We start from the raw sequence: 27,477 nt of genomic DNA on the forward strand, positions 1-27,477 counted from the left end.
CCCAGCGCCTCCTAGGAGGTGCGGGCAGCAGAGGCGGCGGAGGTTCGGTTTGAGATGGTGAGGTCCCCGGTGATGGGGGAGAACCTCAGGTGGTGCCTCAACTGTTCTGAATTGGGTTGGATTTCTGAGCCGGGAAAGTGGAGTACTGGGGGAGGGCAGAAGGTGTCGGAAGGCCCAGGATCGGGAGGACACCCCTAGAAGAGGCCAGGGAAGTTCTGAGGAACTTGCTTTTCCAAAAGAGGAATTAAGGGCAGCATCGATAGGAATTGAAAGTGTAAAGTGATCCTGAGCGTGGAAGTTGGGGAGAAAGGGATGTCCCAATCTTTTCTCCCTACCATCAGACTTGGGCCTCTATGGGCTGGGGATTGTGGGTTGTGATGGGGAAAAACCACTGGTGAAGAGGCCAGATGACAGGTTGTCTGACACTAACTAGCAGTGACAACACATAAATCACTGAATATTTTTGACTCTCAGTTTTCTCTTTTGTTACTTGGGTCTTGGGGTCACTCAGCTGCTACTCAACAAATATTTGCAAATGAATGAATGAATGAGGAAGGTACCAGGTTTGAAAGACCCTGGAGGGATTGGGACTGGTCTGGCTGGCCTGAGAAGGACAACAAGGGTCATGAGGGTTGAGAAGGGCAGCAGGCCTGGGAGGAGCTATGCAGGGGATGTCTGGGCTCCAGTGAGGAGTGTGTTGGTCCCTGAAGGATAAGGGAGGTGGGCGGAGGATAAGTGTTGGAGCCTTGGGGTATTGGAAATAACCTTAGAATTTCTGGGGGCACACTTGTGTGTACTGGTGGACATATTTCCTGCCCAGAGGTGACACTGCTTTTCGGGGTCTCAGTGGTTCAAATACAGGGTATCCAAGTAGAGATTTCAGAAGAGCTTTGTTAATTACAAGATAAACAAGTCTCCAGAAAAGAGCAGTTCCCCTTTTCTGAGACCTACCTGAGGTGTTGCAGTGGGGTCCTTTTCACCTAGGCGTTTGTTATGTGTATTACCCCTAGCTCTCCTCAGTGCCTTACAAGCACAGTGGTGTATGTCTGTCTGCGAGGGCCTAGCATCACACCTGGCATCTAAGGGCATACAGTAAAAGTTTGTGGGGTTTTTTTCTCTTGTTTTAAAAATTTCATATTTTCAAGCCCAAATTAATTGGTGAGTTGCATCGGGGCTAGGCTTGTGGGCTTCTCTGCACCCAGATCAGGGATTCCCCATCCAAGGGCCGCTCAGGGCAGGGGTTTGGTCTGCTGACTGAGCCCTTCTGAAATCCCTTGGACAGGACTGGGCATAAGGGCAGCTTTGAGAAGCAGCGAGTCAAGTTAGTGACCTCGGCTCATCTGGCAGGCCAGGTGTATATGAGAGAGAGAAAGAGAGAGAGAGAGAGAGAAAGAGAGAGAGAGAGAGAGAGAGAGAGACAGAGACAGAGACAGAGACAGAGACAGAGAGAGATGCTGCTCACTAGCTTATGAGAGTGTTTGGGGGAGTGGGGAGAGGTGGTGGTGGTGGGGAGGCTCACAACTAGGCAGACCTCCAGGACCCTTAAAATCAAGGAATAACAGCATCCTGTAGAAGGAGGGATGGACCTCAGTACTGACTAGGATGTTGTCTTAAGAAGGCATCCGACAGATGGCCACCCTGGTTCCATTTGAAGAAAGAGGTAAACTGAGTGGATCACTAAGTGAAAGCCTAGGTGCCTGCTGCCTAGGCATCCCCACCTTCTCAGTAACCCAAGCTTATAGAAAAAGGAAGTAGAATCAGGCCAAGAGCTCAAAGCCTGAATTTGTTAGCCTGCAGTGAACCTATATGCAAAAGAGGAGCTAGATCCAGGATGGAGAGGACATCAAGAAAAGAACATGCCTTCGTCTTTGTTCAGTTGACAGATGTTCCAGTTTTGTCAGGGAAACTCTACACCATCCTGTGCCAGCCCTGTCCCAGCTCTGTCTTGCTGGATTTGAGCTGAACATCCTGGGCCCTGGGACATAAAATGCTGCAGTTTTTAAAGGGCTGGACTCTCCTGTGTTCAGAGTTGGGGCATCAGGCCCACTGTTATGTTTTGTTTTCAAATAAAAATAGTTTTGGGTTTTTTTTTTTCTGATCATAAAAAGAGTTACCTACTCATTGCAAAAAATTATTCAATACAAGAAATGTCTTAAGATGATAATGCTCACCTGAAATTAAACATTTTTCTGAAAATTCTTTCAGTAACACACTATGGGTGCATATCCTCATACAAACATTTTTATAGGGGTACTTACACATCTTATATTCTGTTTTCTTTAAAACAATATGGTATGGAGATTATCCTATATCAATGACTAAGTCAAAATTATCATCCAATTGACCAGCTAATCTTACTGCATCAGAGTCTCTCCCAGAGCTCTGAGCAGTGGCCAAATATTTGTACTCCTGGGATAGGATGATTTTTGAAGAGAAAGGGAGTCAGCTAGGTCACCAAAATGAAAATATTAAAGTAGGGCTGGCATCTTTATTTGTCCCCAATCCTCATCTTCCCCAATCCCTCCTGCCTCCTCAGCTATTACTACCAGTTTTTATCAGGCTCTCTTCCTTTTTTTCAAGAGCTGCCTCCCACTAAGAACTAGACAGGCCTCCTTCCAGGCACTGCTCAGCTTCTTGGGGATATTTATTTGGTCATGCAAGAAATAAAACCAACCCTTCACCTCTTGAAAGAACCTCCTGGCTACTGACTCTGGCCCAGAAGGATCTAACTTTCCATTTCTGCTTGGTTCTTCATTTTTCTCCAGTATTTTTACACAGTGACCTCTCTAATCCTTCTTATTACTCTTGGCAAACTGGTTATTCTAATCTTGGTGTACGGCTTGTGGTTTCAAAGTCAGCATTTCCCCAGTGAGGTTTTCTCACCCAATCCTAGATCTCAGTGCTTCCCTCTGCCCTGCTCAGTGGCTACTTTTCTGTGGTCATCTGTTTTCCTTCCTCTGTTCTGACTTCTAGGCTCAGGCAGTTGAGTATCTTTTGGATGACTTCCTCTTGATCTGGGTACCAAGATCATAGGAAAGAGGTGATGGCAATGTCAGCCCTGAGGAACCCGCAGTCTGGTGGACACCTGTGGACAAGGGAAAACCTGCAGAAGCCTTTGAAAAGAAACAGGAAAACAAATGCAAAACAATAATAATACTTTCCATCTGTACTCCAGCCCTTTCACCTACATCATTTTCCATAGTGTAGGCCATACTTATAGTGACATGGAAAATGGAGTGGTGGAGTGGCCTGGACTCAGGCAGGCATGTTCCAGAAAGGCTTCTATCTTAGTCTGATGTGCAGCCCTTGAGAGGTCATCTTGTTTGGTTTCATTCATTAATTCTTCATCAAATGCATATTGAGCTCCTACTATGTGTTAGGACTGCATCTTTTCCCTTAATTATGTACAGCACTCACACCATCCTTCATGATCCAGTGCCTTCCACTTTTTCCAGTTATTCCCAATGCTCAGTACCATCTATTGCAGTTTTTATTCATTTCCTCTTATTTTATTTTTGGTGGAAAGGGGAGCAGTTGCTCATCACTCACCTTTAGTCTGTTATTAGGCATCCTTGGGGCTGCTATATTTGCTTTTTAATAAATCTGAACATTTTTGCTCTGCTCTGTTGGGGCTGACTGAGGCTGCGAAGGGAGGGAGGTTCCCTCTGTAAGCCTGTTGATGGTTGTGCCAAGCAGTGAGGAACAGGACACACAGCAGTGCTCCTTGTACAGAACAGAGACAGCTGGAGAATAACTGCTCAATTTAGTGTGAAAACCTGAAACAGGTGGAACAGGTGCTGGGGTGTCTGGTTGGTCATGGCAAATGAAAGCTTTCAAAACACACTGTCCAGTGTTTAGTGACCTGGAATGCACAGTCCATTTCCCTGTCCATTCTGTCCCCTTGACAGTGGCTGATTCCCAGGCTTGGGAGACCCAATGTGTATAGCTCATTTCCCCGAGACATCCCAGCTTAGATAACTGTGAGAGATGTGGGCTCCTTCAAAGTGAGAATTGAATCAGCTTTGGATTAAGCCTGGAGTTGTCCCACAGTCCTCACAGAAGCCACTCCTGGAGACAGACTTCTCCTCTCGGGACTGAGCTGAAACTGGATGAGCTTTGGGAATGAGGTTGTATTAGTCAGGGTTCCTGTTATAAGTAGGAGAGACAGAACTTTAAGGATTTGGGAGAGCTCATGGACCTGACACCAAGGCTTGGACTGAGCTTGGTAAATGGGAGCGAAGGGAGCAGTTGCAGCTAGAACAGAGGCCAGAAACACAATACTACACTGGTCTGGTGAGGACTCTTGATGCTGTGTTGCACCTCCAATGTTGGCAGCTTTGGCTGTGAGGTGCTGCTGGTGTCTTTATCAGCACTGCCCCAGACACTAGGTGTGGTTGTGACTGCTGCCTTTTCCAGAAAGGTTTTCCTTGTTCTCCTTCTTGCATCACTAGTTTGCTGTCCCTTGTCAGGCTTCGGTGATCTGATTGGTTTTGCCCAGGCTTGGAGGGTGAATATCTGGTGTCTTCAGCTTTGATAATCAGAGATGAGCCTTGTCTCCAAACCTCATTAGAGGGGAACTCTCCAAACATAGAAGACACTGGGTGGTTAAAACTGACTAATGCACACTAAAGGGGTCCTGGGAGTGAAAGTCACATGGTGGACATTATGTACTGGTTTGTCTGATTGTAGCTGGCAATTAGTCATCATTCATCCATTGAAGTTTATTAGGCACCAACTGTGTGCCAAGCAGGAGACAAGGTGCTTTTCCATCCTTAATATCCTCTGCTCCCCACTATAACCTTGTGAGATTATGGAGACATGAAAGAGGTCAAATAATAGTGTCATTTGTGAAGGGGGCTTGGAGCTCAGGCTGAGAAGATTGGAGGTGAAGAGGACACTATACATTTCTGGGGAGGCAAGCCCAGATGGCCTCACAAGAGAGTGTCCTTGTGGGAAACTGGGACTGGGCCAACAATGAGGTTATCCTCTCACCTTGTTTCCTTCCTTCTTTCTTCCATATGGCACAATGACTTGGCCTTCAGCTCAGGGACTACAGAAATACTCCTCACTGAGCTAGTGTGCCTGGCCCCTACCCAGAGAGCCCTCTGTTTCTGTGTGGGTGTCCTCTACATTTCAGGGTTCACTCAGGTGCTTTCCCTCAGTGGCTTTTCCACAGGCACCCCTACCTACACTGGTATGGGCTGGTGAAGTGTGTTTACCTTGCCAAGGGTCCAGATGGCACTCAATACTGATGGCCCAAATTTTCTGCCTCTTCCTGCAGCCGTTACACACAACTGGTGTTCTGAGGTGTTCTTCTACCACTTCCAACAGGTCAAGGAATAGGACTCGCTATCGGACCAAAACCATGAGCTCTGAAGTAGATGAGAGCCTCTTTGGAGGTATCAAGGTAACCCTCTCCCGGCCCCTCCAGGTAGCTACCACCTGGAGGTAGTGACCTGGACTAGTGTTGCTCAGAACAATGCTAGCACTGGTCACATCAGCCCCTCTCTCAGATGAAGACAGAGAAAAGTTCTGAGAGCTAGCAGTTGAACCCTGACATCTAGTGTGGCCCATGTATACCACACACCTGGCTTTCTCCACTAACACAAGCCTCACGTCTGCACAGCATTGAAAATCTGTTGTAATCTCGAAGGGGAGGCTTGGCTGCAGAGAGTTTGATAGTTGCTCAGTGAACACGCCATGAGGAAAACATTGCAGGGCCACTGGACCAAGCTTGCAGACACAGAGCAACGTATTCCCCCTTCATCCAAGAACAACATTGGATCAAACCACAGAGTCATCCTCCTTTCCCAGGTGCTCAACCAAAATAATTTCTTAGCTTTGGGAAACGAGCAGGTCTTTATTTGCCATCCTGACTAAGAAGCTGACAATTCCTTTAGTCTAAGAAGGAGAGCTAAAGTACTACTTGGAATAATCTTGGTACACATGGAGTTCACCAGGTGAGAAGGAAGAGAGGCAAAGCTAGAAAGAGAATGAGACATGGAGAGAAGGGTATTTAGAGATTGAGAGAGAAAAGAAAAAGAGAGGAAAGATGCCAGTGGTGGCGTGAATACTGGTGCGAATACCTTTGGCAGCAGGTGGGCTGGAGAGAGGAGAGGCGATATCTATCCCTGTTCCTCACTATTCTCATTGTGAATCAAAAGGGACTTTGCAGAGGGTTCAAGACAGGTATCTTTCTGCATTTAGAAGACCCCCACTCTGCAGCAGCTTTCCTATTGACAAGGGGAAGAATCAAAGGAATGTAATTTCTAGTCAAAGCGAAGATAAAGTCCTGGAAAGACTCTCCAGGAGTAGTCCTGCTGGCTAGCAAAAGGAGCAGTCAGAACAATGCCGTTCCTGGCCCTGTTTCTTTGGCCTTATTGCTGGGTGAGAGTCTAAGAAGTCTCTCAATCGGCAGTAGGGGGCAGAAGGGGTCTGTGGCATGACTTGGAAGCAGAGATGGGCACACAGTGGCAGCAGCACTCTGGGACCTCTACGCAAAGTGAGGTTCTCAGGACAGGAAGGACCTCGATTGAAGCCCTTTGCTTCCTCTCAGGATCACAATTACAGCATGAATGACAAATGAAATTCTCTCCTGTGTTCAAAAATTTCCCGAAATAAGTTATTTCATTTTCTTATTACCTAACTCTCTCACTGTCAGAAATTTTTGAAAAAACATATGTCTTGTATTCTTGCTGAATTTGAACTCTCTGATTTCCTCACCACATTAGATTTAAGGGCAGGTCTCTACCAGGCCATTTAGCCATTTCTAACTCCCCCCATATGGCCTTTTTCCTGGGGAATCAGAGCAAATTAATCTAATCCTTAGAAAAGATTAAAAATATGAATATCATAGATTGAATGAGTCTGTAACAAATTGTATTTCTTCAAGCCCACAGTGTGATCAAAGAGAGAGAATTATTCCTTCTTTCATAAATCATGGAGGGAGAAGATGGAGACCTAAAATTTTCATTCCTGATAGTTTTAGGTTAGGAATGAACACACACTAGCAACCCCTCTTCCTATCTGTCCAGGAGTATCCACACAAGTTATAGAGAGGCCTTGTTCTCAGAAGAGCTGGTCAGTACAGAACACATCTGGCCAAGTTCAAGTGTAGAGCACGATGCTGCTTTCTCAGTGCCCTGGCTACTCTTGATGGTTCTGCAGTCTGGGCCCCAGCCAGCCTCCTTTGCCACTGGATTGGGTGAAAGCCCCAGGAGAGGGGAAGTTTACACTTGAAGTTAGGCCTGACCAATGGGAAGTGAGATGACCAGCTTCTAAGCTGTCTTTGCTGAACCCATAGCCCCTGGCCCAGAGTGGCAGACCCATCGTGCTGCTCCGAGATAAGCATACCATTCAGAAAACTCTCACTGCTCTGGGCTTGGACCACAAGCCGGAGACCATCCAGCTCATCACCAGGGACATGGTTCGGAAACTCATGTGAGTACCCAGGGCCCAAACCCAGGGCTGCTGAAAGCTGGGTGAGGGGAAAACTCACCTGGTTTCACTGTCAGTCAAACCTCCACTTATTTTGTGTTCATCTCCCCTGTTTGTTTCATATTCTCCTTCTTTCTTCTTCATGTTGGCATCTCTGTTTCTCCCCTCTTGTATCTATTATTTCCATTACCCTTGGTTCCCAGCTTCTTTCTTTTTCCTCTCTTCTGGCTGCTGTAGGACCTACAGGGCTGGTAGAAAGGAGGTGTTTAGTGGGACCTCCCTAAGCCCCCATTAGTGCACTTGGTAAAGGGAATGGTCCAGATGAGTCACTTCCTTTTTACTGCATCAGGAATCTGAAGCAAAGGGAAACTGACTGGATGCCTAATTAGCTCCCTGGCTTCTACCCAGGCTGTGAGGCCATAAGAAGAAATTCCCACAGGCTCTTGGGTTCTTTTGGGATAAGCTTAGCACAGCTTCCCCCACTGGAGCTGCCTCCTTGCTTGGCCCCTCCTGTGGGATTTGGGCCTCACTCAGCAATGTGAAAATGAGCCAGTACTGTTGCTCGATGGTTTAGCTCTTGTGCAAGTGCTTCATTCCCTGAAACTGTTCTTCTTACTCTGTCCCCACCTTCCAACAGTTTGAATTTCTATAAAATGCTGCCTGTGTCACGAGCTGGGGAGGCACAGCTAGGACACAGCTCCAGGAGCACCATCTGGTCAGCCTGGGGAATTAAATGGCCAAAAATAGTGGGAAGCCCTGTGGCCACCCCTGGGGTGCGAGAAATTGTTCCTTCTTGGAGGGGTCTAGTCGTGAAAACACATTGGAGTTGAAGCTGCTGGCTCCTTGTCTGGGCTGCTGAATGCCCACGACATGCTGCGTCAGATTCAGGTCATTCCTGGTCATTCCAGATTCTAGGCTGTTTGGGGCCGTGTCATTCAGTGAATCATGAGATCTTGGCTAAGCTCCAAATTCACCACTCATTTGCTCCACCTCCTGGACCTCCCCCTATACTAGTTTTATTAGATGAGGTTTCACTTCCTGCCTCAGACTGCTGCGTCTCATTGCCATGTGCCTGTTAAATGGCCTCACCCAGAAGCAGCTTTATTCCCACCCCCTGTTTCTCCCACCTCCATCTTTAATATATGTCATTTGTTTGTAATCATTATAATTACCTATTGGTTTGTTGAATGGTTGGGCAGCTAGAAAGGAGAGGTCTACAGACATGTCTCCAACTGTTGTTGATCAGACATTTTAATTAATATTTAGAGTTCAAAGCTTCTCTCTGGGCTGGATGGGCAGGGTGTTTAGGTTTCTCACTAGCATCAATTTCAACAAGTTTGGCGTCCCCTTGCCCTTTTTATGTCATCCTTGAGGAATAATCTATTTTTAAAGTTTAATTCGACAGTTTTGTTTTGAGTTCTCACTCTGTGCCCAGCACTGGGCCAGAGACTACTAGGCCACCAATGTTATTAAGACAGAGACTATGTCCTGAAGGGGTTTGTAATCCAGCGAGGATAAAGGCCCCACCCAATGGCCATAACATGGACAGTGAGAGCAGAGTGTGGTGGACTGAGAGATAGGGGGTGGTGTGTTGGGCCTGATGTGGGGGATCGGCATATGTGTACATCGGTGGAAGGGCCATGGATGGTTACACAGAGAAGGCGGGGCCTTTTGGTGAAAGTTCTTAAAATGTCTCTTTATAGCCTGTGATGCAACTTCACCCTCTGCTGGATGTCTTCGTCCCAGTGGACCCACAGTGCAATTGGCAGTCCCTCCTACCACTGGCCACGTTCATACTGGAGGGTTGGCAATGATGAGGGGAGGGAAGAGAGCAGAGAAGCCTACATCGTGGTGCTGAGAGCTCTTTCTCACTTCCCCTCCCTAACTTTGTTCATTTCTTATGTCAGCGTTCCCACCAAGGATCCCTCTGGGGAGTCCCTTATCATGAGCCCCGAGGAGTTTGAGCGGATCAAATGGGCATCCCATGTGCTAACCAGAGAAGAACTTGAGGCCAGGGAGCAGGCCTTCAGGAAGGAGAAGGAAGCCATTATGGTAGCTAAGCCCCCGAGCCCTGGTCTCAACAGATGGGGGCAGAAGAGAGACGTGCTGGGGAGAGGCCAGCTTTCCATGAAACTTGGGGATCTAGTTAGGGGACCTTGGAACAAGGCATGGATGGAGACATGCTCTAGAATGAAGACTAGTTGTGGGAGTAACTAGGGGGCAACGGGAATGGCGAGGATGAAGTCAGGCTGAGAAAATTTTGGGTTCTGATAGCATGATGGAGTGAAGCAAAATCATATTGGGTCACCTGTGGTAGCCAGGCTAGTGGCCAGGACACAGGCTTCAATCCCACACTGATGCAGTCTGGTCTCCTGTAGGATGCAGTGACCACACGCAAGACAGTCATGAAAGAGAAGGAAATGGTTTGGAGGAACAACAAGAAGCTCAGTGACCTAGAGGAGGTGGCCAAGGAGAGGGCCCAGAACCTTCTACAGAGAGCCAACAAGCTGCGGATGGAGCAGGAGGAGGAACTCAAGGACATGAGCAAGGTGGGGGGCCCTGCATTTCTTCCCTCCTCTTATTCAAACTCTGGACAGCATTGGTTCCAGCTGGAGGTAGGGCAAGGAGGTGGGAAAAGTGAAGTGAGGGGTTGGCTGGAGAGGGGAAGTGAGATTGGGGGTTGGGGGAGAGCTGCATCTGTCACATGGTTGCTGTGCTTTGAGCTGCTGTGTGACCTTCAGTGAAGCACTTGCCCTCCCTGAACCTCACTTCATCTGTAAAGTGCAAGGGGTAAACTACTTGGCACAGTTATTGGCAGGATTAAATAAACTGAAATATGGGAGAGGCTTTACAAACTGTGGATTGGTCAATAAATGGGATATTACTTTTATTTTTAACCTGCTAGTTTAATTCTGGCCACAGAGGGTGATCCAGGCCATTGGGTTCTTTTTGAAGTGTTTTAGCTGAAAGCACAAAGGCTAGAGACTCATTTGAATTCTATTTTGTTTCTCATTTGCATGTGGTTCACTTCTCAACCCAATGAAAAATGTGGACTCCCCAATCCCTTCATCTACAATTTCTTTCTCTCAGGTACTTCTCTACTTGTATCTCCATTTATTTTCTAAAGCTTTTACTTCATGGTTGTTATTGATGACCCTGGGTTATTATCTCTTTCTGTGTGACGTTGGGCTCCTCCAGCTTAAAAGTTTGGTGGCTTGGCCTCTGCAAGAGTTTTCAGTTTCCCTGAGGAGTAGAACAGGGGTCTTAACTGGGGTTCATGGGTCCCTAAGGGGGACCACAAACCTCTGAAATTTCATGGAGATTTTGTGTGTCTATATGTAAGTGAGTTTTATGGAAGAAAGGGAGCTATAGCTTTCATCATATTCCCAAAGAGTGATTCATGACCCCCTAACACTAAGACCCAATATGCTGAAAGATGCTACTCTGGTCCTTTCCTTGCACAGATTAGCACTTAGGAGCCCAGTAAGTGTTAGGTTTGAACTATATTAAGGGGAAGGGCAAATATAAGAATGTTCTTGCTTTTCTGGGCTTGTGAGCTGCTATGTGCATTTACAGCACACTGGATAGTGCTCTGCTCCCATTTCTCCCCCCTCCAACTTCTACACCCTCGTGGTGCATTCCTCCCTAACCTTACTCCCAGACCTAGTGCCACAATTTCATTTCCACTCTTCAGATCATCCTCAATGCCAAGTGCCATGCTATCCGGGATGCCCAAATCCTGGAAAAGCAGCTGATCCAGAAAGAACTGGGTGCAGAAGAGAAGCGACTGGATCAGATGATGGAGGTAGAACGGCAGAAATCCATTCAAAGGCAGGAGGAATGGGACAGGAAGAGGAAGGAGGAAAGAATACGGTAAAGAGGTGGTTTTTGCATCTCCCTCTGTCATTTCCATGTATCTTTAGGTCCATGTAGCCTTTCACAGAGGGAAGAGATGAGAAATGGCCATTATCATCATCTATTATTATCTCAAAACATTTATGAAGTGATTCATAGAACCACAGATCTTCCTAAAGTTTATTTCCAAGATTATAACACATGCTGCGCAATCTGGCCCCGATTCAGCCTCATTTCTCACCATTTCCTGCCATCCACTCTATGCTTTTTCCCATTTCCCAACATGCCACGTCTTGTAATAAGTTCCTGCTCCTTTGAATACCTTTCTCTTTCCTTTCCCTTGGAAAACACTGTCTCTTCCCCGAGTATATAGTTTTGTTGTCACCTCCCCTAAGAAGCTTCCCTCTCTTCCCCAAGTAGGCTTGGTGGCTCTGTCCTCTGTGTTCCATCACACTGTGTTTATACCTAGCACACCACTTCTTGCACTGTGGCTCTCTGATCCTTACTAGATGGAGGACAGAGTCCCTGTCTCATTCATTTCTGTAGCTCCTGGGCCTAGCAGAGTGTTTGGCCTATAGTAGGTACTTAATACATGAAATAATTAGAATGAATAAATTTAGTCCCTTTGTTTTGCAGAAAAGGACAAGACCCAAAGCAGGTAAATTATAGAATGGTAGTGTGCTAGATTTAGAACACCAACCATATAATATAAGAATTACCTCTATAAATAGTACTTGTACCACACTGAATGGCAGTTCTCTCTCCCCACCTGTATTCTGTTCTCTTGCACCATTCATCTCTGGATTTCTAGTAGGTACCTGGTGGACTATAGTAGGCTCCCAATAAAAGTTATTTAATGGCTAAGTGGCTCTTCATCTTCTGTATAAATAGCTCCAATCGAGGAAAAATGTCTGCCTCATTAGGCAGCTCTAATGATTTGAGCTGGTCTTTATACTGAGTTCAAACCTGCTTCCATATAACTTACTCATTACTCCTGTTTATTTCATCTAGAGTCATGAAGCCATTCAAGTGCTCTATCTGAATGTGAATTTCATACTCTTTCCCCTAGATTCTTATCCCAATCTGTGTCTTCTCACATTCTTCCAGCCTTTACTCATATACCCCAGTATCTGGGTGCTTCCAAGTTTATTCATATCCCAATACACATAGGGAGCCATGGGCTACACCGATTGCAGAGACTGGTTCCTCAGTCTCAGCCCTGTCCACCAGCTGCTGTCTCAAAATGTGCGATAGAATATAAGAAAGACTGTCAGCAAACTAGGCATGGGAGGTAGGCTTGGATGACATGATACTCAGGGTGAGAGCAGAGGTACTGGAGGAAGAAGTTGTGGGCTTTTGAACTCTTGAAGCTCTGTGAGGTCAGCATGGGAAGCCAGCTCCGTGTGGCTCTGGGAAGGCTTGGGAGGTTGTAGGATTTCTGAAGCTCTTTACACACTGGAAGGGAGGAGGTACATTATGATGTGGGGTGAACTCTTGGGAAGCAAATGAAGAAACGGGATAATATCAAGAACAGTGAGTCCCAGACCCAGGAAAATAGAGAACTGATCACTTGCGACACTTTGCAGAAGGACTTTGGTCTGAGTTCATGAAGCATAGCCATGTTTAGGGCACTTCTCAAATTGTTCCTGTCACACTTCCCATTCTGAAAGTTATTTGGGTGGAGGTTGGAACATAGAGACATGGACCCTCGATTTCTAAGACACTGTGGCCCTATTCTCTCCAGAGGAAGACGGCACATTGTGCAGCAGATGGAAAAGAACCAGGAGGGGCGATCACTACTTGCTGAGCAACGGGAGCAGGAGAAGCAGCAGCTGCTGGAATACATAGAACAGCTCCACGAGGAGGATCTCAGGGTAACAGGGCTGGACAGATATGCCAACTTCCACAAGCATCAGCAACAAAGCCTTCCAAAATTTGGGGGTTTCAGGGAGTAGACTAATTTTCTGTCAGGCACATGCTCATTTTACAACACCATCACCATCAAGTTTTTATTGGCATATTAAACATTTATTTGGCCATGGCGCCATGCTGGGGATGAGCAGTGATTTGGATAGAGACTCTCTGACTCTTTGGGACCTGGGGTCCAAGACTGACATGTCCATGTGAATGGACACATAAAGGAAATATATAGCAGCACGATTTACACAAATAAACAGAGGGATGTTTTATAGTCTTCCCTTAATTATCTAGGGATACTATACACTTTGTAGATGAACAGTAGTAGTGTCTTAGTTCCAGCTCCCTGCTGTTAGTTACCACATTCAAAGTATATAGCATCCCAGTGTCATTAATTGCGTTGAGGAGCCAAACCTTTTTTTCCTGTTAGCCTAAATAAAATTAGTAGGCATATCCATTGCAAAAGAAATGATGACTAAGTACACTTAAAAAAAAAATGCTGTTCCATTTGCCTTATTTGGTCTGTTGGAATACACAAAAGCACAGTCAGGGACATGGCAAGCATTTGGAGCATTTATTCTTTTTTCCCCTTTTGAAAATTTTTATACACACAGACAAGTTGAAAGAATTATACCACACCAATCAATGCTGCAGTAATTTAATGATTGTTAATATCTGCCTTAGTTGCTTGTCTCTTTTAGATGTATATGCATATTTTGTTAAACTATTTAAAAGTTGCAGATATCTTGACACTTTGCTACTAAATGCTTCAGTCTGCATCTCCAAAGAACATTCTCTGAAGACATTCTCTTACATGTCAACAATACCATTATCACATCCCCTATCAAAAAATCGAATCCAATGATTCTATATCATTTAGTATTTAATCCATATTCAAATTTCTCCAATTGTTCCAAAAATGTATTTCAGTTGTTTTCTTTTTCCCAAACCAGGATCACTCACTTAAGTCTCTTTAGTCTGTTTTGATCTAGAAGAGTTTTCTCTTTCATTCATTAGTTCATTTATTTTTATAACACTGATATTTTGAAGCATCCATGTTAGTTGACTTGAAGAATGTCCTATAGTCTGATTTGTCTGATTGTTTCCTTGTGGTGCCATTTAATTTGTGGAAAACATATGCTTTTATTTCTGTTCTCCTCCCCCATGTTCATGGATGACTGAATTGTATCTCCCAGTGCGTTTGATGGTGGTGAGTGACAGGGGCCCCTGAAGGGTCTCACAGATGCCCTTATGATTATAATGGCTTTTCAGACGACCTCTGGTATGGGAGGAAGATCACCTGGATAGTAAAGGAAGATGAGGGGGCATGTAGCCTTGTGAACTGCTTGAAAAGGAAACCAACAAGGCCAAGAAGACAGAGAGACCTGGCAAATTTCCTGGCTCAGGAGAGAGAGGGAAAGGGCCAGGAGGAGAGGCATGGGATAGATACGCAGGGAAAGGGTGAGAAATGAATGCTGGAAAATCCAACTAGATTGTGGGGAGTGGGAATTGGTAGGTTCACTGAGAAAGTTCCAGGTGTCACCGAGTCAACACCATTACACTGATGTTTTGTCACTGTCATTTCGCTGTCCTTCTAAGAAGCACTCCCTGAGTCTCCACGAAGTATTGTTAGGCAACTTTAAGGTAGCAACCTGTGCCCCTCCAGCTTAGACTTGCCTTATCATCTCAGGGGAGCACAAGGGCAGCTTTTACAACCTTGCTAGCAAGATGGAGAAAAATGAGGGGAGTTCATCTGCAGTTGCTTTGGAATGGCTTCAAAGATGGGAAGCAGGGAAAGTCCTTTGGTTTCTTGGAAATGATATGAACCAACAAAAACACAAATTAAAATGTAAATAGGCAAAGAAAGTAAATACATGATTGTATATATGTCATAAATCAGAGGTTGGCAGCTTTTTTAGCTTTGAGGGTCAATGGGATTATAGAATGCCTGGGGTACCAATGGCAGGCCTAAAACTGGGGGGAAGAAGTAGAAAGGAAATGAAGAAAGGAGTGTGAGAGTTGGAGAAGCAGAAGAGGAAAAGTGGAGTGCACAAGGACTTGGGTACAGTGAGAGTGAAGGAATCCTGGTAACCATGATTCAGGTGCCACATAGCCCTGGCTAGAGGCAGACGGCTTCCTGGAGGAAGGAGCCCTGAACTATGTAGGCAGTGAGCCAGGTTGGGGGAGAGACAGTAGAATTGCTTTGAATGAGTCAGGGCAGAAGCTGGACTGAGGAGCAGAAGGCCAGGGAAAGGGGCTCAGTCTTTGAAGAAATGGAGGGAGCTGAAACAGTGTGTGTGGGGGGTTGACTTGATGGGTAGAAGCAAGGAGTCTGAGTTTGATTGGAAGGGTGTAGGGTGTAGGGAGGCAGCAGCACAAAATTCCAGTGTCCCTCCACACTGGGGCCTGAGAACGTGGTCGGGTTCAGAAGTGGTCCTATCATCCGGAGCTTCCAAAGGCTTATGGCTGGAAAAGGCAGAGGCTCCTTACTTAGAAGGGATCTTGTCATTGAGGGTCACATTGGTTCTCTGATCTCTATTGCTCATTGTGTTTCTCTGTGTTTATGATTTTTAGTTTCTCACATGCCACTCACTTTGGCCCCCACTTCCCTGCCTTATTTAGCAATAGTTTATTGAGTGTTTTCTGTTTTCCTCATTGGGCTACATGTTATTGAGAAAGAGAAGAAATGTGACACATGGTCCCTGTCCTCTACTTGTGACAGAATGAACACAAAGGAAATGCATGGGACCTACAAAGCAGTGTAAAATTAAATCCCAGGAGGTGTGGCACCATCTTAAGTGCAGAGATTAAGAAGAGAAGAGAGAATTGAAACTTGGGGCAGTCAAGTAAGACTTCCAGAGAAGATTGGAACTTTAATTTTGACAGACCAGGTTTCAAAATTCTGCTCTGGGTTTTATTAGCTGTATGGCTCTGGGCAAATAACTTACACTTCAGGCCTCAGTTTCTTCATCTGCTTGAAAGCGATAACAAGGCCTATCTTTTAGGGTTTTGGGATGTATTTAGATGTTAGAGATAGACTATGTGCCCAATGAATAGAAAGTATCCAATTAGGGCAATACTTATTTAAATCATTACTGTTGATGATGACCAAAAGTTTGGATTTAAATAGGAGAAGAAAATTAAAGGCAGGAGGAACATACCATGAACAAAGCCACATGGATGGGGTTTAACATGACATGTGGGAGACACTGATTAGAATTTTAAGATCCTCTACTTCCTGAGAGTATACATAGGTCAACGGTATCAGGGGCTTCCATGAAGTTGGATGAGGCCTGCAGAGGCCATTTGGCTGGAAGAGGTCATTGACGACCTCTTTAACAAAGGATAGAAACGGAAGCATTTGTCTCCCTGCGTCTATTTGTGCCTCTCTATTGCAGTATGCTAGTATCTTTTGGTCTTTTTCCCTTCTACTCTGAGGCTCTCTTCCCTTTGCTGGCAGGACATGGAACAAAGGCACCAGCAAAAACTGAAGATACAAGCTGAGATTAAGCGCATAAATGACGAGAGCCAGAAACAGAAAGCAGAGCTGCTGGCTCAGGAGAAGCTGGCAGACCAGATGGTGATGGAGTTCACCAAGAAGAAGATGGTAGGAAGCTGGTTTCTGATGCCTGGGACTTCTGGCCAGGAATGGAATGTCTGTCATAGGGAGAGGCAGGCCTGAGAACCGAGGGGACTTCGACCCAAGGCAGCCCTGTCTTCATTCTAAAACTCATGTCCTTAGTTCAAGGGCCTGGCTTCTTTTCCTCTTCATCTTGGCCAATGCACTTGTTCATTAACAGATAGCCTGGAAAGGCACCCAAATTAGGATATTATTATCCTTGTTAACACCTTTAATTAGAAGTTGGATTGAGGGTCAGGTGCAGGCAGGGAAGAAAATTGAAACTATTGGTGAAAGTAAAGATTTCTGTGGATTCCTCATGACCTGGATAATTATATCCCCGGTAATCATGAGTCAGCTTCCCCATAAATTTCTTGTGAAAATTCCTATATTGGGAATCCTGTACTGGGTGCTAGACTCAGAAAATAGACCCTTCCCCATCCCTCACTGTAGAACCCATAAGAACAAATGCACCATAGAGCAGAGGGCAATGCCTGCAAAAGTTACTGGGAGATGCAGTTTAGGAATATGCAGGCTCATTCTGGGGCGAAATGGGGTAATGGAATGATTGGGTCTTTGAGGAATGATGGCAGGCAAAAAAAGAAAAAGCATTTAAGCACTGTTTAGATGGAGTGAACATGGATTTATGTGAAAAGAGAAGGATGGTCTCAAGGTGGCAGGAAATTTATTTAATTCTAGGTGTGTTGGTCCTGTCTCCCCTCTAGTTTTGAGGTTCCGTGATGACAGAGGTCACATCATACTTTATAGTAGTGAGTTTTAATTATGGACAAGGGGAAGGTGTGGGTATAATTTGAAAAGGCATATGGGATATACCTACATACTCCCAAGGCAAACCACAGAAAGTGAAGCTCAACAAAGCTTATTTATTGGCTTTGGTTTTCTTATTGGATGCCAGGATATACAGGGAACAGAATGAGAATGCAAGACGGGCAGCGGGGTGAAGGGGGGAAGCATAGATGGTTCATGCATAATAGTTGTAATGCAGGGACTTAGCTCTCAGTCCCCCGCACAAGAACACAGGATATGGTGAAGCCAAAAAGGAACACCAACGGAGCCATGGATAGGGGGTTCATACCACTATCGTCTCGTTGGCTGCTGGGTTGGAGACACAGGAAGCAGGAGCCACACGATCCGCAATCTGCTGTCCGCTTCTCTGCCAACCAACCAACCCCAGTTGCTAGCTGCAATCCGCCACCTGCTTCTCTGCCTGCCTGCCTGCCTGCCTGCCTGCCTGCCTGCCTGCCTGCCTACCAACCAACCAACCCCTTGCTAACTGCAATCCACCCTTGCTAGCTCAGCCACGTCAGTTATATTAGTGGCTAATGGCCAACTGGTAACAGCTGGCAGCCAACTAGTTACAGCTGATGGCCATCTACTACCTGAGCCAGCACCTCTCCACGTGAGGCTGAGAGCCTGGAAACTGTTCTCTGGGACTCTGTCCCCACAACATGTGAAGCACTTGGCACAGAACCTGTGCACAGACTAATGGCTCAACAAGTGGCAGTTGTGTGATCACTATTGTGGGGACAGAATCCCAGAGAGCAGTTTCCAGGCTCTTGGCCTCACGTGGAAAGGTGCTGGCTTGGTTCTTAGATGGTCATCAGCTGTAATCAGATGGCCATCCCCTGTGGCTGGTTGGCCATCAGTTGTTAACGGTTAGCCATTAGCCACTGATATAACTGCTGTGGCTACTCTAGTGGGTTGGTTGGTTGGCAGAGAAGCAGACAGCGGGTTGTGGCTGGCAAGGGGTTGGTTGGCAGAGGAGTGGACTGCGGATTGCAGCTAGCAAATGCAATCCTTTTGGCCTCACCATGTCCTATGTTCTTATGCGGGGAGCCAGGACCAGAGACCCCGCGTAACACACGTGTTGATTCATTTAATCATTACAACCTCCTTGTGAACCTAGTCACTGATTGATTAAAATGTCCTGAATGCTTCAATATGTGTCCATTGTCAGACTAGGCTGAACATATCTAGATACTATGTACATCATATGGAACTCAGAAGCTATTTCCCTGAGTTGGTGAAGGTGATGATAATAAGCCAGTCATGTGTTGGAGTTGGTGAACAGGTTTGCTGGCTGCAGCAGAGCATCTGTGGCGGTCATGATAAAAAATGAGGTGATGCCAGAGAGCTGAGAGCAGTTGTTGGGATTGCCTTAGACCTTGAGCAGAGCTGGAAGCATGGAATGGTGAAGAATCACCATAGATTTCTGAGCAGAGAGGAGGATGTCTTGCCTTCATACATGGAGAGGGCATTGGCAGAGGTAGCTGCGAGAGGCTGATGACTGGCAAAGGGATCAGGCACTTGGGCATGCCCACAGTCCACTGTGAGTATCCATGTATATTTTAAGCCCTTTCCTGACCACATAGTGGTCTCTGTTCTTGCAGCCAGGGCTGCCCCTTTAGAGCTAATTGGCTGTGGAAGCCTCCAGAGTTCTCTGCCCTGCCATCTAGAGCAAGGTGGAACAGAGAGACCAGCATGCACAGCTCACAAGCAGGCAACTCACTGGGCTGCACAGAAGTGTGGGCGGGTAGAATGGGGTCTAGGGAATGTTCTTTATGGGAAGATCACATTTACACCCAACCTGAGCCATTAATGTCTGACCTAGAATGGTTATTGGGAAGCTGGGTTTGGGAAGCTTTTAGGAATATATCTGTTTTTTTCAGAGAAGTAGCAAAAGGAGCTAATTTTGATGGGTCACTCCTTAGGTATCTGCTAACCCCTGTGTGTTGGCCATTTGCCCAGGAACTCATGAGATAACCTCTACCTGCTGCACTTTATAAGACAGGCAGGGGAGTCACAGTTGTTACTTCTAGAAACTTGGCCCAGTGGCTTTGCAACTTGGAAATTGTTAAGTAATGGAAGGAGCGTGAAGGCTGTGCTCAGGACACCTGCATTCAAATCCTGTTTGGTAGCTGACTAGCTCTGCAATCTTGGGCAGGACCCTCAATCTCTATGAACATCAGTTTCCTCATCTATAATATCTATTTCATGAGATGAGAGGATCCTCTGGGATAATACAGGAGAAAGCATTTTACAAACGCTAATTGGTTTCTATTTCCATGAATTGATACATAGCCATTCTGCTCTACTGGAAGGAGTCCAGAGGTGGTAGGGGATATACTGGACAGACTGGTACAGGGGCTTGGTTTCTCTCTGTAAGGCTTGCAGCGAGATAGAAACTAAGAGAGTCAGGCAGGCTGAGAAAGATGAGTGCTTTATTCTGCGCTCCTGGGCGAGGTTCACTGGTCCGCAGACGGGGCCAGTGAAGTCGCGCACAGGGCAGAGCGAGGGAGGCCTATATATGCGATTTTTGGGGTTGGGGTTGGCTGAGTGAGGTGGCAGACGGGCAGGCCCCCCAGCGCAGATCGTGCGCGAGCGGCTGCATCAGGTAGTTGTTTATCACACCAACGGTCTGCTGCCTTTTCTGGGAAACGCCAGGGGCCCCAGTTTCCGTTATGCGAGGAGGGGTCTGACTTGGCAGAGGGGTATGACTTGGCTCCTGGCCGCTTTGACCATGCCCGTAGCTGACCTAACACTCTCTGCAAGGTTGGGGAAGTGGGAGCCATTCTACAAGATCTTCCTTTTTGGCAGGCTCGAGAAGCAGAGTTTGAGGCTGAGCAAGAGAGAATGCGGAGGGAGAAAGAGAAGGAGACCGCCCGCCTGAGGGCCATGCAGGAGAAGGCCCAGGATTACCAGGCAGAACAGGTATCTACTCAGTCTTTGCTTCCCTCAACCTCTCCCAATCCTTTAACTATTCCTTTGACAGCCTTTAAAATGTAAAGTGGCCTTGTGGGTGGCGATTTAGAAGAGAGGAGCCAGTTATCTGAGAAGAAAGGGTGGGTCTGCTCCCAGCGCCAATGGCAGCAAAGACCAAGCCTTGCATTATGCCTAAGTCCTTAAGATTCAAGAGGAAGTTTTTGGCTACTTTGTAAAGAACTTTCAACCTCAACTGTGGAAAACAGAGAAAACGGTGCTATCTCTATCATTAGCAATTTTTAAAACTAGAAGCAATTTCAGGACTGTCTGGAGGTGTTTGAGGTATAGGGAAAGAATTGGAATGAGTGGGATGAAAGGACAAGATGGCCCCTTGGGGTATATTCTGACCTGAAAGTTCTATGACAGGACTCCATTTCCTATGATAACCTTGTTGCCAGAGAAATTCATGGAGACTCTCAAAGCAGGCTGTGTCAGAGAGTCTGTGAGGGAGTGTCTTCCCAAATGCACCTGGTCAGTGTGGAGGTTGTTTTGCGCCCTCACTGATCTCCCCACCTTCTCCTTTCCCAGGATGCCTTGAGGGCCAAGCGCAACCAGGAAGTAGAAGACAGAGAGTGGCGCAGAAAGGAAAGGGAAAATGTACTGAAGAAGATGGAAACAGAAGCCAAACTGCGGAAAAGTCGTCTGGAGCAGGTGGCGTTCAAGGAGCACAGTCTAGCCGTTCAGGTGCAACGGGACCGGGATGAGTTCGAGAGGATCCTTCGGTAGGAGGGGCTGGGAACCTTGGCTTTCTTTCTTTACCCTGTAGCAGGGATGCCCGTATTGGGTAGAGAAGCTTTCTGGCAATTCCACAGACATGCACATCCACCTTGACTGAGTTGGTGGGGTCATTCTAACCAGAAGGACGATTGAAATATTTCAGACTCTTGAACCAAGAGTTTTGTGATTAGAGAACTGGAAAGCACCTGGAAATGTTGAAGGAATTGGGGATTGTTGGGATTATGTACCCTGAAGCGTTAAAGTTGTCAGAAAAGGTATAAATCTGGTCCCTTCTGCCCCCCGACCCACAATCCCCACCTCACAAGCTAGGGATTAAACTGCAGCAGGGAGGTTTAGGAGAGATGGAGAGAAGAACTTCAAACACTAACGGTTGTGAGTCACTGGATCAGGGCTTTAAGGGAGGTCTTTGCCATTCATTTGACAAATTTGTACTAAGCACATATATTCAAGGCTTTGTGCTGCGGGCTATGGGATATATGAGATGAATAAAACATTGTCCTTGTCCATTCATGTAGGAAGGATGCTAGAGACTCATTTGGATGAACCTCATATGTGTGTGTGTGTGTGTGTGTGTGTGTGTGTGTGTGTGTATCTCCGTGCCTCCTGCCTTGCCAGCTCTTTATCCTTTTATTTTGTTCTTTCTGTTGGCTCAATGATAATTCCAACACATAAGTGGAAGCTATGTGTTCACATCTCTCACTGTCCCTGCCCCCTCTTTCACCCCCAAAGCAGTCAGCAGTCACAGCTGCTCTGTTTTCTAGTAGGCACTATCTGCCACCACCAGACCTGGCCCCTGGGGTGTTCTCCTGACTCTAACTGTTCTGGCCTAACTGGGAATGACTCCCTTCTTGCTCTGGTTCAGACTCCATAAGATCAGGAAATTTCAAAAGGAAACAAAACAAAATTTGAATTGGGGATTGGGGGTTGGGATACAAAATTACTGAAATTATACTCAGATAAGTAGAGATTGAGCGGTGCAGCCTGGCTTGCTTGGTCTGCATGCTCTAGGTCCTTCTTCTTGGCCCATTAGTCACATGCCAGACCAGACCACCAGACCCCTGGCCAGAGACAGAGCAGATCCATAGAAATCTCTGTCCTTATCAGAGTCAGGTTACTGGTCTTACATTGAACTGTGGGCCCCCAGCCTGTTCCCACTGCTGCAATTTGGCTCTAGCTTTCCCTGCCCTCAGGGGTTATGCCATGGTCTCTGGCTACCTGGTGAAGAAGGCAGCTTCCTTAATGGCCCCAAAGATTCTGCCCCTGGGGTCCAGAGTGCCCTCCTCAGCCTCTATGCCTTTAGACATCTGTGTTGCCTTTAGCAGGCAATAATAAATGTTAATGGAAAGAAATTAAAATTCTACTTCTGCCACTGACCCATTTGTTCTTTGCTTTGTTTGCCTGATGCCAGTTATTAAAGCTAGACCAGTCCTTTGGAGAAGTTCAATTTCACCTGTTGTTCTAGGTTAGCATCTAGACCTAGTGTCTCCAGGGCCATGTGACTACCATAGTGGGTGTCTTCAAGTGCTAGGCGCATCTCTGCCATAGCCAACTTTTCCTACTTCAAAAACACAGCCTCTTGTATGGCCTATATGTGGACTTCCTGTTTCTGGACAGAGGGATGCCTTTAACTCCAGCCTGTTGACTAAGCAGAGATAGCTGACCTACTCTACCTAGTGGTTCTTACAAATGCCTAGGAGCTTTCAAAAAGTACTGATGCCCAGGATCCACCTCCACAGATTCTGATTTAACTGGTTTGGGGTGAGATCCAGGCATCAGTAGTTTTGGAAAGGTCCCAGGGGATTGTAATATAGGTAGGCTCCAAGATCACTTGCTTTAACCCTGTGAAATGGCCTAGTTCTTCCCCATTCAGATTTTCAACTGCTGGCCACCCCCAGGGGCTCTTTAGTGACACATACAGGTCCCCTATTTCCATTCTGTTTCACAAAATGTGAAACAATAGGAAACGTCTCTATATAGAAAAATAATGACAAGGCAAAGAGGAGAGTCTTCCTGCTGCTGTGGATGTGCCTGAGCAGTGGGGATTTGGTGTTTAAATACAGAGGGGCAGGGAATTCAATACTTCTCTTTTGATAAACAGAAGGCTGTGTAATGGGAGTTGAATTTTAGGAGGTGCTGACATGGTATAAAAGAGTTGCTGGGGGTTGAGCTGATACCCCATGTATGAGTTATGGTGCATCTTAGAAGATGGCTAGAGGGAAATGAGTAAGTGAAATGGTGCTTTTGGTACCTTTGTTGGGGTGTGAGTGACTCCAGGGAGCAGAGAAGGTGAGAGATCCCTGCCTAAAATGATTTTACATTTTGTTTTTTATTACATTGAGAAAAAAATGATAAGATGACCTATGACTGCATTTCCTCTGAGATGTGAATACATTTCATTTGAGTTTTTCTGAGCCTAACTAGTATACATTAGCCATTTCCCCCCTGATGTCAGGGTCCATGTGATGGAAGAGAGGAAGGAAGGGAAGGAGGTACGGAGGGAGGGAGGGAGGGAGGGACGGACAGAGAGAGAGAGAGAGAGAGAGGTATTAGAACAAGCTGGAGAGGAGTTGTGTATTGTTATAAGAGAGAAGAGTAGGAACAATAGCTTCCAGTGGATAAAACTCTGGATGCAGGACCAGCTACATAATTTGCAGGGCTCAGTGAAAAATGAGATTGTGGGGCCCCTTGTTCAAGAGTTATTAAGAATTTCAAAACAGTGACGGCAGAGCATGAAGCTAAGCATGGGGCCCTTCTAAGCGTGCTTGTGACATACAGTTGTATGTACTGGCTGGACAGGACTTGGCAAGCATGTGCAGATGCAGCCTTTGGGGCTGATCTCTGAGCCTCAAAAGAAGAGGGCCAGAGTGTGGAAATCTGTGGACTCTGAAACAAATCCACTAGAGAAGCCCACCCAGGAGGCTCCCCCAGGGCCTTTCCTTGGCAGGGCCAGCTCAGCCCAGTCCATCCCATAATCTTTGTCCCTCCTCCAGGGCTCAGAGAGAGCAGATTGAAAAGGAGCGGCGGGAGGAGGAGAAAAAGGCCACAGGGCGCTTACAACATGCCAATGAGCTCCGGCGCCAGGTGCGTGAGAACCAGCAGAAGCAGGTGCAGGACCGGATCACCACCTTCGAAGAGGGCCGACGCCTCAAAGAGGAGGCCCAGAAGCGGTGTGAGCATATTAAAGACATCAAGAAGAGAATGATTGAAGAGCTGAGGTACACTTTCATCTGTTCCTCCTCAGTTCCTCTCTCCTTCCCCAAGGAGATGGCATTTCAGGCTAGAAAGCTGGGATTCAGGGATTGAAGGGGTGTTACATAGGTGCTCAGGGATGTTGCCTTCTGAAGGGGGCTCCAGCAGAAAGTCCTAGGACTTGGGTTTTCCTGGCTTTCTAGGAACTACTTGGCAGGATGCTGGAGACTTGACAGAAATATGTTTGGGGGATGGTTTGTGGGAGTGGGGTTGGGGGTGTAGGGCCCCAGGTTCTGTAAGCCCACCCAGAGCCCACTTCCTGCTACCTACTCTCTGGTCCCACCCTCCCCTTACACCTACCCTGTGTTTCCCTGGCAGAGCCACCGGCCTTCCTGAGAAGTACTGCATTGAAGCTGAGCGCAAAGCTAACATCCTACCAGCCACCTCTGTGAACTGAAGGGCACCTCCAAGCCCCTCCGGATGTTTTCAGGGGAAGGTTCCAACTAGTCTCTGAGTGTCCATGACTGCTGCTAACCTAGACATTTTGAAGTTACAGATTAAATCTATTCTACTTCTCTTGAGGAACAGCCCACCTTTCTTGTGCGGGGATGTGGCTACAATAGGATACTGAACGTGGAGCAAAATAGGTTACAGGAGACCCAAGTATGGGTGCTGTGATGTTCAGGGGCTGGAAATGGGAGGATGCTCTCCATGATCATCCTAAGCCATGTGGTCCCTTTGTTCTCGTGGCTCATGGACTTTTTGTGATCCTCTGAGATGCTGTCATGTCCATTTTCAGCATAGTGTAGTCTGTCTCTATTCCACACCCAGCTCAGAGGCATTTCAGGGCTGTGGCAAGGAGCTAGAGATGTTCTCCAGGAGGGGCCTGGGCGAGGGCTGGGCTGGGCAGTGTGGGGTAGGAGGCACTGGACTGCCTGAGGCAGAGTTCTTACTGAGCTCACACCTGACTCAGACCGCATCTGTAAAGGGGTGTTGTCTCAGCCCTCTCCTGCCAGAGACTTTCAACTCCGGACAGTGCCACAACAGAGACACCTGCCTGTCCCTCATCAGGGCAAGCCCAGGGCCCCTCTCCTCACCCTGTCGGCCCAGTCCGCTCACCCAAATACAGCTGCTTCACTCACTCCAGTGTCTGGCTTCTCCTCAGTCCACCACACTCCGACTAGTGGGGCTTCCCAAAGCCATCGTTATCTGTGTTAGTTTGCTTCACTTTTCCCCCAAGTACTCTTTATTCATTCATTCACTCATTCAAATACTTCTTGAGTACCTACCATGTGCTAGGTGCCTTTTAGGCATTCAGTGAACACAGCAGACCTGATTCCACCCTCACAGAAACTTTTCACTGTTCCAGTCTGCTTTTACTTTATCCCCATGAGATGCTCCCATCAAATTTCTTGTACCTTTAGAATAGTTTCAGATCTTTTAGGGGGATGACCCTGATTATTAAGCTTCCATTGTGGGCTAAAGTACTAACTTCTAGGGGATGGAGCCATTCCCCATTTGTGTATACCTTGGAGGAACAGGGTTTCCATCCAGCTCCCATTGCTAATGGCGCCCCAGCCGCCTGCCCCTATGTTTCATTTCCCAAATTGAGCCCCGTAGTGTCTCCTTGGATGGGTCCTATACTAGAGGAGGCATTGAACAGCTGCTGGGCGTGTCCTGGGTTTTTATAGTACCAGGTTACAAGGGCCTCAGGCAAGAGTCCTCTTTTCATAGGACCCAGGGAGAGTGGGCAAGCTGCTTCCTGTGCTTCCTCTTCTTCAGGACACTGCAGCTTCACCGGACACCTTCTCTACCTTTCCCATCAGGGAAGACTAGCTCCACCCAGCCAGATGGGCAGCCCCACCAGCTGCTTGGGAAAGAGGCTTTCTCATCTTTTCTGCTTAGTACCTCCTACCTAGGGAAGTGCTACTGTTTTCCCTCGGGGTCTTAGAAATATTTGGTACCCAGCCTAGGATGGGAGAGAAGACATGGCAATGCCACTGACCATTCTGGCCCCCTTCCTCAGCTGGTTTACTTGTCTAGGTTTTCTCTGAGCATCATCTTTTGCACAGTTAGTACCTACAGGGACCAAGGAGTGAGCCCTTACCTGTTTCTGGGGACCCTCTTGCCAGGAAAGCCAGAAAGGAGTTTGTCCAGCTTGGAGTTTGTCAAGCCCTCTACCTAAGTCATCCATTTTGGGGCTGGGAGAAATGGGCTTCCTTGGAGTGCAGGTCAAGGAGAAAAGGAGTTCCATGCCCATTGCTAACTTCTGAGCCCATGTAGAAAAAAATGAGCCAACTTCATAAGTTGAAAGCAAAGCTAGCATTTCACCTGAACTGCTGCTGGTGAAAATGCAGGTCTGCAGGGCCTGGCTGATCCTAAGGCCTAATAGTGAGACCATCTCAACATGGCCTGGACATGGTGGGGATGGTTATAGGTTACATGAATCAAGGTATGGCTTCAGAGATGGAGGAGTATAGCCACCTCTGAGCAGGTGAAGATGGTTTGGGAGAGAATCTCAGAGTTCTGCCCTCAGGGTTGTCCCCCTCCATGAATTCTTATAATTGGGCCATGAAGTGGAAGAGAGGTTCAATTTCTTCTGTCTGGATTCCTGAGAAGCTCTGCACAAGCTTCCTCGGGTTTCAGGATTGGCCTGACTCAGCAGGAACTTTGTTTCTAGAAGTAGGACACTCCTGACAGCTAGGCCAACAGCTGGCTCTGAGGCTAGCCAGCCACATCTGGGCATCTTTTATAAACTCGCCACTGCTCTCAATCAGGAATGGCAGTGGGGATAATTACAGGGAAAAGGTACCTGGGTAAAGGAGGCTGGTGGGTTCAGGCATGATAGTAGTGGCAGAGCCAGCAGGGGACTGGGTACGCTCTGCTTACAGGGTGGGTGGGGCCTTGAGACAAAGAAGAGAGAAAAATCTGAATTCTTT

At 46.9% G+C, this 27,477-nt stretch overlaps 1 protein-coding gene across 1 annotated transcript; it reads left to right on the forward strand.

Annotated features, from left to right (window-relative positions):
• Positions 1–27,393, forward strand: CFAP45 (cilia and flagella associated protein 45). The gene is made up of 12 exons (XM_033092890.1): positions 1–57; positions 5,282–5,407; positions 7,304–7,440; positions 9,345–9,489; positions 9,816–9,986; positions 11,132–11,310; positions 13,037–13,166; positions 16,670–16,816; positions 20,447–20,560; positions 21,140–21,333; positions 24,340–24,564; positions 24,917–27,393. The coding sequence occupies exons 1-12, from the start codon at positions 55–57 to the stop codon at positions 24,993–24,995; spliced, it is 1,650 nt and encodes a 549-aa protein (XP_032948781.1). The 5' UTR covers positions 1–54; the 3' UTR covers positions 24,996–27,393.
• The last annotated feature ends 84 nt before the right edge of the window (positions 27,394–27,477 follow it).

Source organism: Rhinolophus ferrumequinum, chromosome 22 (assembly GCF_004115265.2).
Source record: "Rhinolophus ferrumequinum isolate MPI-CBG mRhiFer1 chromosome 22, mRhiFer1_v1.p, whole genome shotgun sequence".
Lineage (NCBI taxonomy): Eukaryota > Metazoa > Chordata > Mammalia > Chiroptera > Rhinolophidae > Rhinolophus > Rhinolophus ferrumequinum.